A 15,859-nucleotide genomic window follows, 5' to 3' on the forward strand; every position below is an offset into this window, starting at 1 on the left:
AGTAGGACAAGGTCAAGAATGGTGTGCAGAAGGAGGCCGTCGACAAACCGATGGTGGCGGTAAGTTGACATTCCCATCATCCGATCGATATCATGACCAAGATCCAGGCAACAGATTCGCTGTCCCATCAAACCCTTTCAACAGGTTTACGACTTCTCCACCGAGATATCAAATGGCCTCTACAACTATTACCACCTTCGCGATGCTGGTATGGTGTCCCCCCTCCTTGTCGATGCCGCAGAGGCACAGCGCTTCTCAAATACATCTTATTCTTGCCATGGGTAGCTCCGGTACCTCGAAGAATCAATCTCATCATGCGCAGGAGTGTAACAAGCCCACGGCCATTTGTATCACAGCTTCAATTGCGAAGAGAGTACTGCACAACGAAGGTTCAGACAGGTTGGCAAGACAAGCAATGCTTGCAGCATAGATGAGCAAGCGAAGGGCGAGAATATGCAGCTGCGCCAACTTGCCAGGTTATCAGAGTAGGAGCCTTGTTGCCCTTCTTCGTGAACTGCTTCCGGATGGACCGTGGAGGTGTCGTTCCAGCAAACTCGGTGGTTCGCTCGGGAAGAATCCATTAGTTGCCATTTCTGCATTTTGGTCAGCTTCCCAGTAGCTTGGCCAATTCTTTTACCTGATGATGTTGCATTGGGATCAAGTAACCGCTATTTCTACCATTGACCAACGTCCCCGACGCGGGTTCGCTGAGCTTTGCTCTACTAGCTGTTATAATATGGCTTCTTCTTATTGAGCCAAATCTATAGGCTAAGAACAGAGCATAATGTAGCAGAAGCTAAGTCCTCTGTTATTATTCTCCTTCACCAGCTTTGCTCAAAAACATCACCAGCACAGCCTTAAGCAGCCCTGAAGGCCTTGAATTTAATAAACTGCATTACGCGGCTGTATGTTTAATGACTTCTGGCAGTACGGGAAGCTGAACTTCCTGCCCATCCCTTGTTACTAATATCGGTCACCTTGGTTCCCGGCCGGCCTTACCCCTTGGGACTCGCCTGACAATACCTTTATTTACCTCAGACACCGGAAGAAAGCTTGGTTAGTTCTGACATAAAACTTCTGCGTTGTAAATGTCAAGTAGAAGGATGATAGTGCCGCCAACAATGCTTCCATTTTAGTAACACTGGGGGAACTCGCGACATCATTCTTAGGGTTATTTACTGTATCTTGGCGGTTTCTGTGCCCCCGCTACATATCTAGATTCCTCTGATCAGCTGTTAACTCCATTACTGCATGTGTATCCGCTTATTCCTGTTGGCATCGCGGGTTCCAGGCCTATAGCGTTACTTATGAGTGAGATCTCATTATCCAAAGGCCAGATCCTAAATGTTCATGCTGAGATACGTCTTGTCCAAAGAGCAGCCCAAATAACAGATTAATCTTCTCTAAGCTCTTGGAATCTCGTCCTAAGATACAGCCGTCCTGCAACGCCATCGACAACAAAACGACCGGGCATTACTGAAGGAAGAAGTTCTCATGAAAAGGAGGGAATTACCGCCATGCATTATCGCTTGAACCTCCGGGTTCTTTCGAATGGCGGCGACGGTGGTAAGCCGAGTGCTAGGCATGCTAGCGAACCTCCCCTCCAGAGCCGCAATCGACGTCTTAGTATACGTCGATGGTATCATTGATGATGCTATTCTTCAAGCAATTGGCGGTGTCACCACTATAAACGCGGTCGAAGCATTTGGTGAAGCCCACTCCTACTGTACACGACTTGTTACCGGCCACCGCGTGGCTAAAGAGAAAGTGCGGCGGATTACACTCCTTAAAGTCAGGTCTCCTTCGTCAAAGTCGGACAGCAGGTAGTGTTGAAACCGGTTGAGGGCAAAAGCCATGCGGAATTAGAGAGTATCTATGTCCTCTTTTCTTTAGGGCGGGCGTAGCCAGATAAGTCGTCATATTAGCTCACGCTAGAGTGTAGTTCGATGCAGGTGTTGTTAGCGATATTGCTGTCGCCCTCGTTAGGCTCCGAGCGAACTTGGTTTCGAAGCTTGCGTAAAGTGTAGTCTTATAGCCAGCGGGATCATATGAACCCCTTACGTAGTCAACAATTCCAACGCCTGTAGCAACTTCGTAAAACCTTGCAGGTTGCAATTGTCTGTAGATGACGCGGCTAAATAGAAGCTATTAACGCTGTAGGCTAAGAGATCGCTAAAAGCTTGTTGGTTAGGATGTCTAACCTGGAGACCAAGAATGGGAACTATGAGAGAAAGGCTGAGAGAATAGCATAATGTAACCGATATCTCAGGACCAAATGGTAGTCCCCAGGTTGAAAAGACCCTATCTGTAGTACCGAGGCACGGCGGGTGTTCACTGATACGCGCTAACTGCAAACTTAGAAGACTAGAGCAAAGGGTCCTGCGAAAGCGAGCCAGCCGAGGCAGCTGGTGGCTTCATGAAGGAGCTTCAGCCGCATATTCCCATCCAAGGTACATCCACCACAGATCAGTCCTCTCTACGAATGGTCTTGCATGTCTGCCGGGACAAAGTAGTAGCAAATAAATACGAGAATATCCTACAAGAAGGTGATCTACTACTAATGTTCGGTGACCTGGACTCTACTGTAAATATATTCTAGGGTGAAGACCTTGGATGTGCACGGATGACCAGGCTTACGGTCCTGTGAGTGCCACCTTGTACTGCTGTAAGTCCCTGCATTAATCTTCCGACGCAGTCAGGGCGAGTGATTGATTTACCATTTCCTTACGTGCTTTAGGGATTGGACTCTATCTATCGACACTTCGACACAGGCACTCTAAGGACAGATCGCCATGTAAATTCCTTAAAACTGTCGCGAATACAACAGAAGGAATTTACCAGCGTTTTGTACACGACGTTGCTGACTGCACTCGAAGCTTGAATTCTTCTACATACCACCGCTGAGGATGGCGCGCTTCCCTGATCGACCTTAGCAAGGCGATGGTCCAAGGAAGCTAGAGCAAGATATCACAACCGACATATCCATTTCGCACAGACTGGTCGGATTCGCTTGTCGCTTCTCACTTTAAGCTTCCTTCTAGTTATGCCATATACAATCCTGTTGATCCGCTATTCGAGCACAGTAGCAAGCGCAGCCAAATTGATACCGAAGACCCCTCGCACTTCGCCTCGAGTGTTCAGTACAGTAACGAGCCTGGTTTCTCGAACGAGTTCAATATCAACCACAACTTACAAAGAGCATAGAGCGGATCGCCCCAAGATCTAACTCACCATCGAGTCGTGAATTAGGCAGTTTGTTCAACAGCGTTGAGGCGCTCCCAAACAAGCTTACCGAACGACGTGGCGCTCTCTTGCACGGCGACGGATGTATAGATCACGCCTCGTAAATCCCGCCGCGGCAATAACGTGACTGATGTAGATACCAAATCATGCGATTGTCGAAGAAATTCAGCACAGATGCCGCCAGAGCACTACCAACCATGGACTCCCGACTCGTTCGGCTTCTACAGCCCAGCGCGCGTCTTTCATTACAGATGGCAGTCAATAGAAGGGGTAAACACAATGGGTATTTGTCTCTGGATGAAGGAATTCCGTCTATATCAGCGCCAGCTTCTTGCTTTCCTATGGTGGCAAGTAGACTGCGATGTTTCTATAAGTATGATACGGATTACGCGATCGGCACTCATACCCATTCGCGGTCGAGGCAAGGGTTATATCGTCGTCTAGATCTCATGGCCCATCATCCAGCCCTACTGAGGAGTCGCTGTTAAGAGGATTGACGACAAACAATGAAAGAGCCAACAAAGAAAGGTCTTCGTTCAGCGACGAGCATGGTAGTCACTCTGGCAGGAAGAAGGTAGGTCATGGCTTATAAGAATGAAACACGGGCATTGGAGAGACGCTGTTAACTAAAGAGTATCCGTTGACAATACATTGTCGACAAATCTTAGGAAATGGCCTTGTTCTAGTTGTTTATGGCTTATTTGTGGTCGTGGTTCCGTGAATGGCGGTCGATCATTGAAGCTCAATATTGCCCATTCCTCCCCCCACGGGGAGTGCGAGTCTGAAGGCAAAAGCGTCAAGTTCTTGACCCCATACAACTACCTATACTATTGCTTTCAGGACCTTTGTGGATTAAATAAAGAATTGCCTTTTACAAAATAGCCATGTTTGCACAGATGCCTCTCTGTTGGTTACCCTGTTTAGGCAAGAACGTCAACTTTTCACGGAAAATTAAATAACGCTGGGGCCATGTTTTGGCCTGGCCACGCGCGTCAACGTCGCACCCGCGTTCTTACCAAGGCACCAGTTCATGTTTATTGTCGCTAATTTAGCTGAAGCTCGCATTAGAATCGATTCTTAATGCCCTATCGCCTGCTGAGAACTCTGTACTTCATCTTGCCTCCGTTTCCATCAAGAGCGTTTGAATCTCCCGATGATTGGCTAACGCAGGCTATGCATGTCGACACCGCGAGGGAACACGACGAGGCTGCCCCAAAACCGACGTCCTCAACTACCTCCGCCGTTCAAGCAGCGCCTTACCTGTCACCGAGCGCGGCACAGCACACTCGCGAACGAGAAGGAATCGATCAATGGCGTCATTAGCAGCGTCACGTCTTGGTTGCGACATCTTCCCCTTGACCCGCCCTCGATCATCAACGACACGATCCTCCAGCTACCATAGTAGCCACTATGGATAGTTCCAACAACAACCTCCGGTCGAATTTACATTAACGAAAGAATAATAAAGAGAAATGGGAGGAGCAGCGAGAAGTAGCTCAAGAAGCTCGCCATCAACGAACAAGGAGAGCGCAAAGAACGCGCGCACCGTAACTCAATCTGCACCCTGGGACTCTCAGTGACCTCGCGAATGACCCGATCGAATGCTTCCACCTCAATCCATGATATCTGGAAGCTGCGTCTTGCGCTGTCTTCTCTCCGTGTGTCCTCTCGAGCTCCCTTAAGGGACCTTGGGGGAGAGAATCTGCATACTATCTTTAACAGCTTCCCGGCCACACTGCCGTCGGCCTTGTTGGTTGGATGGCGCCCTAGCAATCGCCTTCGGTTGCGAATAGGAGAGGGTAAACACTTCAGAGACGCATTACAGCTCCAGACTTGTAATACGTCGAGAGTAACCTCGAGTTATTTCCTCATCCTCGTTCAAGAGTATCGAGCCATTGGCTTGGTGGGAAGGAGAGGGATTTCGAGCTACCGTGGATGGCTCATCATGTTGGTCGTTGTCCTCGATAGTAGATCTATCTAGATGGGCTGTGTTCTATTGACCCTTGAAGATGAAGGAAGAACTATACCCAACGTGTATTTCTCTTTGGTAAGTCCCTGGTGCTATCTTCCGAGCTTTGACAAGCTACGCATACTTCGAACCACACCATCTAAGTATTGTCCTTGGAATAACAATTGGCCTAATAATCCACCAAGCGCGAATTTCACATAGGTGCTGGGAAACTCAAGTCCAAGTGTACACGAGACGAGATCGAGGGCTTCGATAAGGATAGAGCGACGGTAACAAAAAGCTGGACGAGCAGGACGCTAGGCAAAGTTAGCGATGTTCAAGGCGAAGACTGAGCATCATTGGTTGCCAATCGAGACAGTCGTGCTCTCGCTGTCCGATACAGAGACAGCTCGTCTTCAACACCATCTTCTGAGCCTTTTTTGACGAAGTGCTGAAGTATGTGCTTCTCAGGGAGCCTGCTTCTTTCGGGATATCTTTTGCTATTTGTATGGTCGTCTCTTTAAACATGTCTAGTGTCATCCTCGGTTAGCCATTGCACTACAGTGCATCGCCACTGTCATAGTTCTATTTATTCTCTTTCAAGTACGCCCTGTAAATACTAGGATATAGACAGGAGTGATTAGTGTTCGCGTCCAAGCTGGCCTCCATTGTAACCAACAATAATGCATGTAATAACGACATGGTTTTACCTCTTTGTCTAGTCCAGTGATCCATCGCGGTACCTCCATGGCGAGGGACCTGGAACGAGACGTCGCTTGCAGCTAACATGCGACTGGTAGTTTCCATCACCACTGAGAACTTATAACTGAGATCCAAGTGATACAATCATGAACAGGCGGCGTGGTAATTGCCATGATCATGAGATATTCATCCTTCAAAAGATAGTGAACTTACAGACCCGCTCAAGAACAGATTAGCGAGAGACTCAATCTCAGATCGGACCATTCACGATACTCAGATTATCTTTTCGATTTCCCAAATTGGTAATTATTAACCTCACTAACGTTACAGAGTGTAAGCTTAGTGGGCACTACGTCAGACACTACCCAACACTAAGGAAATACCTCTTTAGTGTGCTTGCAAATTGAACCATGAACTCATAATTATTGCATTCCAATTCTTCTTCATTTACTCATTGCCACAAGCATCGAACCTACTGAGATCATAAGTGATTATTAACAACCCGTCCTGAATTCCTGCACTATGATCCCGGTTTGGCAGAGGATATGAACTCTCCGAGTGGATTGACATTAGAGGTCGTTATTACACTTAACCCGTCTTGAGTAGTTGACCCGAAATAGATACGACTGATCGAGTCTTATGGAGTTTGTGTTGGTTGGACTGTTTCTTGGTGGCCGTGTTTGAAGATGCTTGCTGCCCGTTGGAAGTAGGTAGCGCCATTGAAGTGTGCATCTAGTTGCCGATTGCCACTAAAGGCAAGCCATGCAGTCTCTCGCAGGAGTAGAGTATAAAGCTTTTGCTGACACATTAACATTGCTCACAGACTTGATGCTATTTCCCGCCCTCGTGTCCAGCGTTAAGATTCTTACGTCAGTACCCGAAGCAATCACCAACGCCACTGCAGCTCCGACGATTGTGATAACTTGACCGTCTCAATTGCCAAGGATAAGTGTTCTCTTCAAATTTCTCCGTCTGCCGTAGGGTCTCGATCGTTCTGATGGCCTAACCGAGATGTCGGAAGTCGTTCTGGGCGGTGCCATGCTCCCCCGGGGCTGGGTCTGTTTCTATGGCCTTTGGATACTACCTCTTCTTTGAACCTGCAAGGATCGACCTGCGTAATTAACTGAGTACCAGACCACGACAAACTCAACTCAAAAATAGGCTGCCGGATGAATTTGAGAGTATTATCTCGATCTTAACCTCGGGAATGCGGGAGTGGCTGGAGAGCGAGCCGAGCCGTAGCCGAGAAGTGATAAAGTCGCATGAAGTAAGTTGGCTACAGTCGCAGGGCTGGGAATTGAAGCATGTCGTCCTCTTTGCCGATTTTGATTCAGCAAGCGCTAGGTCTGTCCGTAGTGGTTATATGGAAAACAGAGGTCTTCTCACTCATTCAAGACGACAGTTAAGATCTTGCATGCCCAAGTTAGTATATGTTTAGCCCAGAGCTAAGAGTGCTAGGTTGGTGGCCCTGACTGTCGGTCAAACTATATATATTAAGCCAAACTAGCACCGTTGCATACTTCCCGTGGGTAAGAGCATAGAAATAGTTAGTTTAAGGCCGGCTTCTTGTGGTATTGCCGCAATTTGCCTCAGAATCACCAAGGACATCACTACTGTCCATTTTGAGATGCACCTAGTCCAATTCAAAGCATCATTGCCGACTCGTGTAGTTTAAGAGAAGCTCCGAATAGATGCATCCAGTGACATCCTATCGGAGGTAGCCTGGGTCCTTTACAATAAGGATACCAGGGCGCATTGACGAATCGATGAGCTGATTCGGAGAATTGCTTGCCCAAGTCCTTGAGGGTATCCCGGTAGTACATCCGATCCCCGTTTCCCTTCTCTGTGCCGCCGCAGATAACGAGAAGAGTACTCTCAATCTTAAAATCCTCGGCGATGATTCCAACGGCAGCTGAGCCATCGACAGAGAGGAAGAGGGCGGTCTTCATGGTGGCAGTCAGGATAGATGCGGGTTGGAAGATCGCTGTACTCGGTTTGAGGACGAAGGCATTCGGCGAGCAGACAGCCAAATCTGAGGTAATGATATAATGCTGTCTAAATTGTACTTAGGGCAGAGTTAGGCTGAGGCTGGTATTTGAAAGGGTGCATCAGCATCGAAGGGGTAGCACTTGATTTGATGCGCTTCTGAGTCCATAGAGTGAGGTGATACGCGACCAGGCTTCCTATGTAATCACCGAATCTGACCCGTGAGCTCGACAGAGAGGCTCGTCGCGACAATGAGTTGAGATGCCAGAACCTAGTCCATTCACTGCTAGGCATAAAGGACCGAGATGAGCTCGCTGCGATGTTCATTATGCACATCGAAGCCACTAACAAGAACAATTATATATCTTTTAAGTCAACATCTAGCTTTCTCAACATCTCTGTGCATCAGTTGACACCAGTTGACACCACTACCTTTCTTGACGTCGGTGCTCTTCTTCTCTTCCATATCGCACTTGATCTCGCTGGACCAAGCCACACTTCGTACTCGGTTCAACTGTATGATGTTCCGCTTTCTAGGTAGCCCTACCTTCAACGCAGGTGTCGAATATACGCGGCTAGTAGAGTTTGAGGGGGATTCTCTGTAGGAAGCTCTCAGATCAATGCTTAATGGTCTGTGTGATAGAAATCGCCGACTTACAATTCAGAGCACGATGTTCTCAGGGGACTCCGTGGTGTCTATTTGCAGGACTCAAACGGTCCCGATAGCAGCTGAGGAATGCATCGTTCGCGGTGGCCTCGGAGCTTCATAACTACTTCGACATAAGTTGGTGGATTCTTTTGGCAAGATGCGATTGCAGTTGAATGTGGGTCAAGCTCCGTGACACCATCACGCAACTCTTGCGTTGACGGCAAATGAAGCATATCCTAGGCTCTGATCCGAGGTATCCCGTACAATTATACCTCGCTTTGTCAGCCCTTGCTCATCGAGGAGAGGGGAGTGTCTTGGATGGTCCGAAGCCATCCTAACCACAACTTTTCAGACTGTACAGCCGGATGCCAATTCGCGCTATACCGAGAATCTGTCGCCTGAGCTCTCGAATCGGTGGCGACAGAATGATATCGGTGCGTCTCAAACCAGAGATCCTCACTTGATGCGAACGTGAGACATAACAAAGTGTCGATGTGAGCATTACTATCTGCAGGCCACTCTTGAAAGTGAAGAAGGGCCCAATGTAAATATGCAGGATCCTGAACTCGGGTCGAGCAGTCTTGGAGGTTCGCTGCGTCTTTGTTCTACCCCGTATCTGACTTCTCTTATGCCTTTTGTCATCGCTCTCATTCCCCTCTCTCATGTCATCTTTAGGTTCGTCCTGGGTTGCTATGCCAGTCTACTACACTCCCCGCCGCGTTCTGTCTTCGCTTGATGAGCCTCAGCGAATATTGTCCTGTGGCGATCTATCTGCAATATCATGGACGAAGCCAGTGCGGGCGTTCTAGTATTTTCGCTTCATTCTGGTGAGGAGTCGGAGTTCGTCCAGCATATCGTTGTCAGGCGCTTGTATGGTTGCGGGTGCAAGCACTCTGTCGACACAAGAAAGACTGATGTCCTGAACTTGGCCTGGCCCTTGGGTCTGTGTAGCATTTGTTTTGACGCCGTGAATCATGGCCGTCACATTCTTTAGTCATTTTATCAATCAGTGTTTATCCCGACATATCTGACAATGCTATGTCTTTCACGAAAGCAAGGATACGGGGGTCCCGCGATACGGTGGAGGAAGAACGACGCAGTGATCTTGAAGTAGGCCTTGCGAATCACAATCTCTGTCAAGAGGTTGTACTACAATCACTCCTGAAATAGAGCTCCGTCACAATCATCAGGCCCTCGCCAATATACTTTGACCTGACTGGGCGTGATACCATCGGTGCTGGAAGATAGTCGTTCCCGAGTGATTTGCGACTGTTGGCGGTAATGTCATTGCCACACTATGTATAATTACGGTACCAAGCCTCCCAACCCAGTTGCTAACATGGAGATCCTTAGTTCAGGGTGCACTAAAGAAAAAGCTTGCCACTTAATGCTAGCCATAGTGCTTTGAGCTTGTCGTCGGTCGTGGCGGCTGCGGCCGTGGCTTATGAGAAGTCGGGAGGGCCTTGGTGCTCTCTCATGCTTGACAACCGAGACTTATGGCGGATGGCTTTGCATCCATGAGCGGGCACGCAAATTTGCCGGGAACAACTCTCTTATGGAGCCCTTAGATGTAAAAGTTTCCTTATTACGCACCAAGATGCGCTGGAGTGAAGTTGACGAGACATAGAGAGTCTGTCGATGCGTTTCCCATTTCCGCACAGTTTCATGACATCTTGCTCAGTAACAACAGCTATCTAGACCGTAATATGACGAGGCTTGGCCATCGCGCTCGTTATGGTCTTGTTTGCTGTGTCTGCGGATTCGATTGTTCAAGTTCGGACCAGAAAGGAACGAGAGTATGGAGAAGATCTGGCTTGATACGTTGTAGAGTAAAGAGCAATACTCGTTTCTCTGGTTAGATTGTTGAGAATGGAATGTAGGGAACGATCGTTCGGGAATGTAGACGAAGAGAGGGAAGCCGAATGTTGGATGTCGCGTCTCATATGCAAAGGTGTCTGACAACGCCGAGGCCGAGACATTTGCGCGATACTGAAGACCCTGATGCTGATGGATCAGTATTAAGTCTGGGGGACACCTATAAAAGTAATTTAGTAGTGTGACTGCGCGAGTTACGACCGGGGACTTGAAGGTGGACCAGGATAGTGGTGATATATGAACAGCGATGGAAAGCTCGCAAGTTTCCTTTGCGGTAGCAGCGTAGTCAGATTCACTACTCGTCTATAGAGCGGAATAAATGACATACACTTCTCTACTACTATTAACTGTTTTAGTGTCTCTAAATAGCTCCAATGGGCCTTCTCCCATGAGACCCTTCAAACCGTCGAGCTTGATCAGTATTGAACTCGTTAAACTTCATTTTAGCACTGCCTTCGCAGGCCACGCTGATTTTAAGCCGGGGCCAACGCTACCGAATCGAGATACTGCACCCTGCACATTCTCCAGCACGGAATGCACGGTGAGAGCGTCAGGTCCGAATTTCCCATGACATTGGGGACTGTAAGACATCCTGATCTTGGAAAGCAAATGCTACCTATCTCTTCCTGAACCTTATTTCGCCTCAGAAAACAAATCGTGAGTACCTAAATGTGCTCTTTGGAGCATGATCTGGTTAGAGCAGGTTGAATGGATGTCTGTAGTGGCTGTAAACACCTCCAACTTTAACCCAACATCATTTCCCAGTGGGTGTTTGTACAGAGAACGGAGCGTTGAGATCTGGTAATATTGATTCAATTTGAGCACGCAGATTGATAACACTCAATCAATTCATGTTCTACATATGGAATCCCTATGCCGACACCCTGATTCTTCAACATGTATCTGCTCAGCCCCGTCAATGTACCGTTCCGCGTCTGCTTGAGGGACCTCATGAACCATTGCCCTTGTTGCTACAGCTAACGGATCTTCCACTGTGCGATAGACTCGAGCACTGAGGTACAATTTCCCTTTACCACCAAGACAGAGCAGCAGAAGATGCGTCGTATACTCAAGACTTGACTCGCTTCCCCAGTGGGGTGAATCTGTTGTCATCGTCGTCGTCGCTATCATCATCATCAAAGTTGCGCTTCTTACTGTCCGCCTCCTCGCTTGAAGTATCAGAAGATGTAGAAGTGGTCTCGTCCGGCCAAGCCTCGACTCGTGTTTCGGCAGCAGTGGGATATTCGTTAATGGCGGCAGACTCTTGGGCGGTCGGGGCCGGGTCTAAGTGCGTCCCAAGCACTGAACTCGCCGCATCTGCAGTCACCTCTTCTCCCTCAGGTTCGTCGGAACTAGTAGATGCGAGAGAAAGAGAGACCTGATCAGAGTCTGCATCGGTACTGCTTGACGTGGCGATGAGCGAATCATCCTCAGCTCCCTCGCACATCAATCCTTCGGAGCTTCGGCAGGCGCGTGACTCTTGATGACGTCGTATGGTGACCATCGCCTCTTGAAGGAGTGTTGCGAATCGTGAAGACGGATTAATGTTGTAGAGAGTGGTTTGAATCTGAGCATTAAGGGCTCTAAGCTCATACTCTTCAGCCGAGAGCTTGGACATGATGACTTGTGGCGTGCGATCTGATTGAGGAACTTGTTGAGTGAGTCGCATTGGCAGGTGTTGATGAAGATGTCAAAAGTCAAAAACACCGAAGCCCTAATTCTCAAGAGGATGAGATTGCTGCCTATTGACAACAAATGGTGAGAATGCAGATCCATAAAATTGTGTCTCGGATACCTGCCTGTCATGACGAGTTGCAGAGACGACGTGTATCCTGTGTCAAAAATGGGGCTAAGAGTGAATGTTCAAACATCCAGTGCTAATGCGGGTAACCACAGAAGGGCCATGTTAGTAAAATTAGAGGCCAAAGGCTATTCAAACGGGATACGGGATGTTTGCTCTGCACGGCTGCAATCTTTGATGGCGTGTAGACAAGGAAACACCGGGCCACGTTTCAGTAGCTGCGCTGACTTGTTTCTTTCTTTTACCAGAGGCTGACGGAATTATTAAGGTGAGCAAAGTTCCAACTTTTGCCGAGAGCCGTAAGGAGCTCTGGCAATCTGGATTTGTGACCTCCTTCGGGACAGAGTAGTGGTGGGTAAAACGCTTGAACTCTCGGATCATCAATTGATCTGGCAGAGGAGCAGGCCAACACCGCGGGAAGACTATGAAGATCAGGCTGCCAATATGGCCTAGAAATGACACTGTACACTTGAGTACAGCAGCCGCTGCTCTATCGTGAATCCCAACGCTTTCTATGTCGCAGAATCGAGTCAGGTTGGCTTAAGAAATCATCAAGCCTCATCGCCAACTTTAGGTGACCCTCCACTACAAGACAGGGACGTAGTCAGAGATCAGCCAATCGTCTTACACGATTCAGATGTGAAATCGGTCTAGTTGGTGGCCGACAACAGGCTAGTGGTATAACCCTTGTTGATACTACAAGCGATGTTTACAACGGAGCATGATCAAAGCCGAAGAATGCTTGGACGGAACGCCAAAGAACAAAGGTTAGTAGCGGGTCAAGCCATGGAATTGTGTTCCTCTTGAGTGACCCCTCCAGAAAGTCGAGCGTGTTGTAAGCATTATCTCGAGCTTGGCCGTAGGCTCAAATCAGGGCGGGGGAGGGAGTCCTTTCGGAAGTCATCGGTCGGCGAGGGGCCAAATGAGCGCTGTGATAACGCACACGAGACAGAGTGACCTGCAGTTTCACGCGTCTATTGATCATTGCGCTGCAAGGACGGTTCATTTCGACAGGTGAGCAGGGGATCGGTCAAGATTGGTGATTATTGGAAATACCTAAATCGCAGGGACTACAGACAGACCCTTGGCTGTGTACGTAACCATAATGATCTTGACGAGTGGCCTTGGGCACGGCGAAGAAAGAGCCGAGTCGTTTAGATCTGTTAGGATTGGGCTTTTTTGTAGTGGCACTGCGCTGTTTGGCCCGCCAATATCATGCATGCATCCACGACTACGCAAGTTGAAGAGAACGAATGGAGAGCTCGAGATATAGTTGGTGGTGGCAGCGACTTACATGTAGAGCTAACAAGGCCCCCTACATAACTTCAAAATTAGATACTGGCCAAGTCTACTCCATCGGATCGATCTTCACCACTTTAAACTCTTGAACACTTCAGATCGCCGTGAGCCTGTTGACTCGTTATTCAGCCTGAACTTCTAAGCCCTTCATATCACTTAAACTCCTCAAGGTTTCCCACGGGACCAAGAAACACCACATTGATCACGTCTGTTCCAATGCCTCCACTCCGTTCAGCGCACACACCTGTTGGCAGGCAGCGAGGCGAGTACCCATTCGCATAACGCAGGGTATGTGCTATAACATAGAAATATTGTCCTAGTGATTCGAGAAACTGACCAGCCGGATAGGCCATGCTTAGGACTAAGTGCGAAAACCCTACAGAACCCTAGGCCTGGATCATTCAGCAGACGAGCCCGACGACGTTGTTCAAACCGCACCAACCCTAGGCTAAACGACCACTCTACGATGTAACGAGCTTCTTTACTCGCTATACGAGATACAACAAGGCGAAGACGAACGAGTCAGAAGGCAAGCCCGTGCCAATCAGGACAGTACGGCAAGCCTGGACCATTATCGTGCCTGGACCGCAATGCGGAATGCTACCTCCGAGCGCGATAATGCCGAGGAAAAGCACAAGAGCATCGCAAAGAACAAACGTGACCGCCAAAACGCAATCAAGCGCGAAAAGCGAAAGGTAATACGCCGAGAACACCGAAAACACCGAGATGCGATTTCTGTACTTGATGGAGAGAAACCGACGATTGAAGCCCGTCTTCCAGAGCTTAGCGACAAGATTCGTCCGCTAGAGAAAGAGGAATCGAAGCGATCCGATGCCCTCAACGCTGTTAAACTGCAACAGAAGGCTTTGGCAAAGCTTGAGGACAAGGCGGCTATCATTGGCGGCCTCAAGAACCTGTCATATTTGGGAGTTGATGGGATTACAGAGTGGAGTGTTCACCGGCAGGAGTTGTTTCTGGATATTATTGCCGACAATAACGTTGATGATATTCTGTGCTGTCGGCAAGCAATCCGGAAGAAGCAGGTGGTTATGGAAGTGGACGATGCGCCAACACGGCTTGAGGATGACGAGCAAGCCCGGGATTGAACTCGTTGAGACCGAGGCTGAGGATTGCAACCCATTGTTCATCACTACTTGTTTTCATACCTCATATTCGCTCCCACACATCCCCTCAATGTGAAGGGATCTTATATGAAGAGCCTCACCCTGGGATAACATGGACGTCTAAAAGATCTCTGTAGTGCCCGTAGGACAACTTTCTCTCTTTTCTCCTTCTTTGACTTGACACGTTCCTCTCGATGCCGTGGAGACTACTAGTACGTAGAATCTAACATCGAGGTCATTGCCATACTACTGAGAGTCAAAGAGATCAGTACCGGCACAGCCAGATAACAAGACAAGCACCCAACTCATCTTTATTGCAGAGCTGGTGATTGACGCGATGTCCTTACAGGATCTCAACTATTGAACCCATTAGCTGATGTTGACTTCTCAAACCAGTTCCCTCGGGTCGAGATATCGCGGCGCATTTTACATCCATGACACTTGAAAAGACTCAAAGATCGAAATCCTAGGCAACAGCAAGGGTAATGAGTATCTTGCCCGTATGTGTTTATTGGTGTTCTTTACGTTTGTGCGCTGGAGGCTGAAGCCTCTTTAAACTACCCACAACCTTATTCCCAAAGATCGAAATGGACGGCCGGCCGCGATCCATATCACATGATCTATATCTTGTGCTCCAAAAACAATACAGAGGCCTAGGTCACGAGACGGCCTTCATGCTCTATCGTACAATTACAGATCGAAGCTTCAAGGGCCAAGTCTGATTCCGTGGTGCAAGTGTGAGTTTATTATTCCCGCTATTCATCAGTACTGACATCAATTGTTATCTCAAGATACTGGACCTCTTTACCCAAACAAGCCATAAACTCGAGACGGTATACAACACAGCGTCTAGCTTATCGCTACATCGTCCTAGCTACACAACGAGCCCCCAATGTTTTCAAGTTATTGCGGTTATACATACAGACTAGCCCCATCAATTTCTAAAAGCCCAGCTCTCTGTCACGTTGAAGAGACTCGTGAATGTCCAAAAGGCTGCGTATGGGAACATGACCACGCGGGTATCCTGTTGGAACATCGACCTTCTCGCAACGCCCTTGAGTAGTCCTCTGACATCGCGCTTGATCAAAGCTGTTCTTGGTTACTCTAGAGGAGAACTTGGGAATACGAGGCGAGGTATTGTCATTGGATACAACATCTTCATTTGCATGCGCACTCTTCTCTTGGATCTGCAACGTGTCGGACATCAATCTGCCGCGACTCGATATTTAGCT

At 48.4% G+C, this 15,859-nt stretch overlaps 3 protein-coding genes across 3 annotated transcripts; 1 reads left to right on the top strand and 2 right to left on the bottom strand.

Annotated features, from left to right (window-relative positions):
• Nucleotides 1–7,536: 7,536 nt before the first annotated feature.
• FSUBG_6146 (FK506-binding 2) lies at nt 7,537–7,842 on the bottom strand (the record flags this gene model as incomplete). The annotated part of the gene is made up of 1 exon (XM_036684315.1): nt 7,537–7,842. One exon carries the CDS (start codon nt 7,840–7,842, stop codon nt 7,537–7,539), a length of 306 nt encoding a protein of 101 aa, XP_036538346.1.
• A 3,630-nt stretch (nt 7,843–11,472) lies between these two features.
• Nucleotides 11,473–12,021, bottom strand: FSUBG_6147 (uncharacterized protein; the record flags this gene model as incomplete). Its single annotated transcript, XM_036684316.1, has 1 exon — nt 11,473–12,021. The coding sequence occupies one exon, from the start codon at nt 12,019–12,021 to the stop codon at nt 11,473–11,475; it is 549 nt and encodes a 182-aa protein (XP_036538347.1).
• Nucleotides 12,022–14,093: 2,072 nt separating this feature from the next.
• FSUBG_6148 (uncharacterized protein) lies at nt 14,094–14,609 on the top strand (the record flags this gene model as incomplete). Its single annotated transcript, XM_036684317.1, has 1 exon — nt 14,094–14,609. The coding sequence occupies one exon, from the start codon at nt 14,094–14,096 to the stop codon at nt 14,607–14,609; it is 516 nt and encodes a 171-aa protein (XP_036538348.1).
• Nucleotides 14,610–15,859: the final 1,250 nt, after the last annotated feature.

Source organism: Fusarium subglutinans (assembly GCF_013396075.1).
Source record: "Fusarium subglutinans strain NRRL 66333 chromosome Unknown NRRL66333_c0000062, whole genome shotgun sequence".
In the NCBI taxonomy this organism is placed as follows: domain Eukaryota; kingdom Fungi; phylum Ascomycota; class Sordariomycetes; order Hypocreales; family Nectriaceae; genus Fusarium; species Fusarium subglutinans.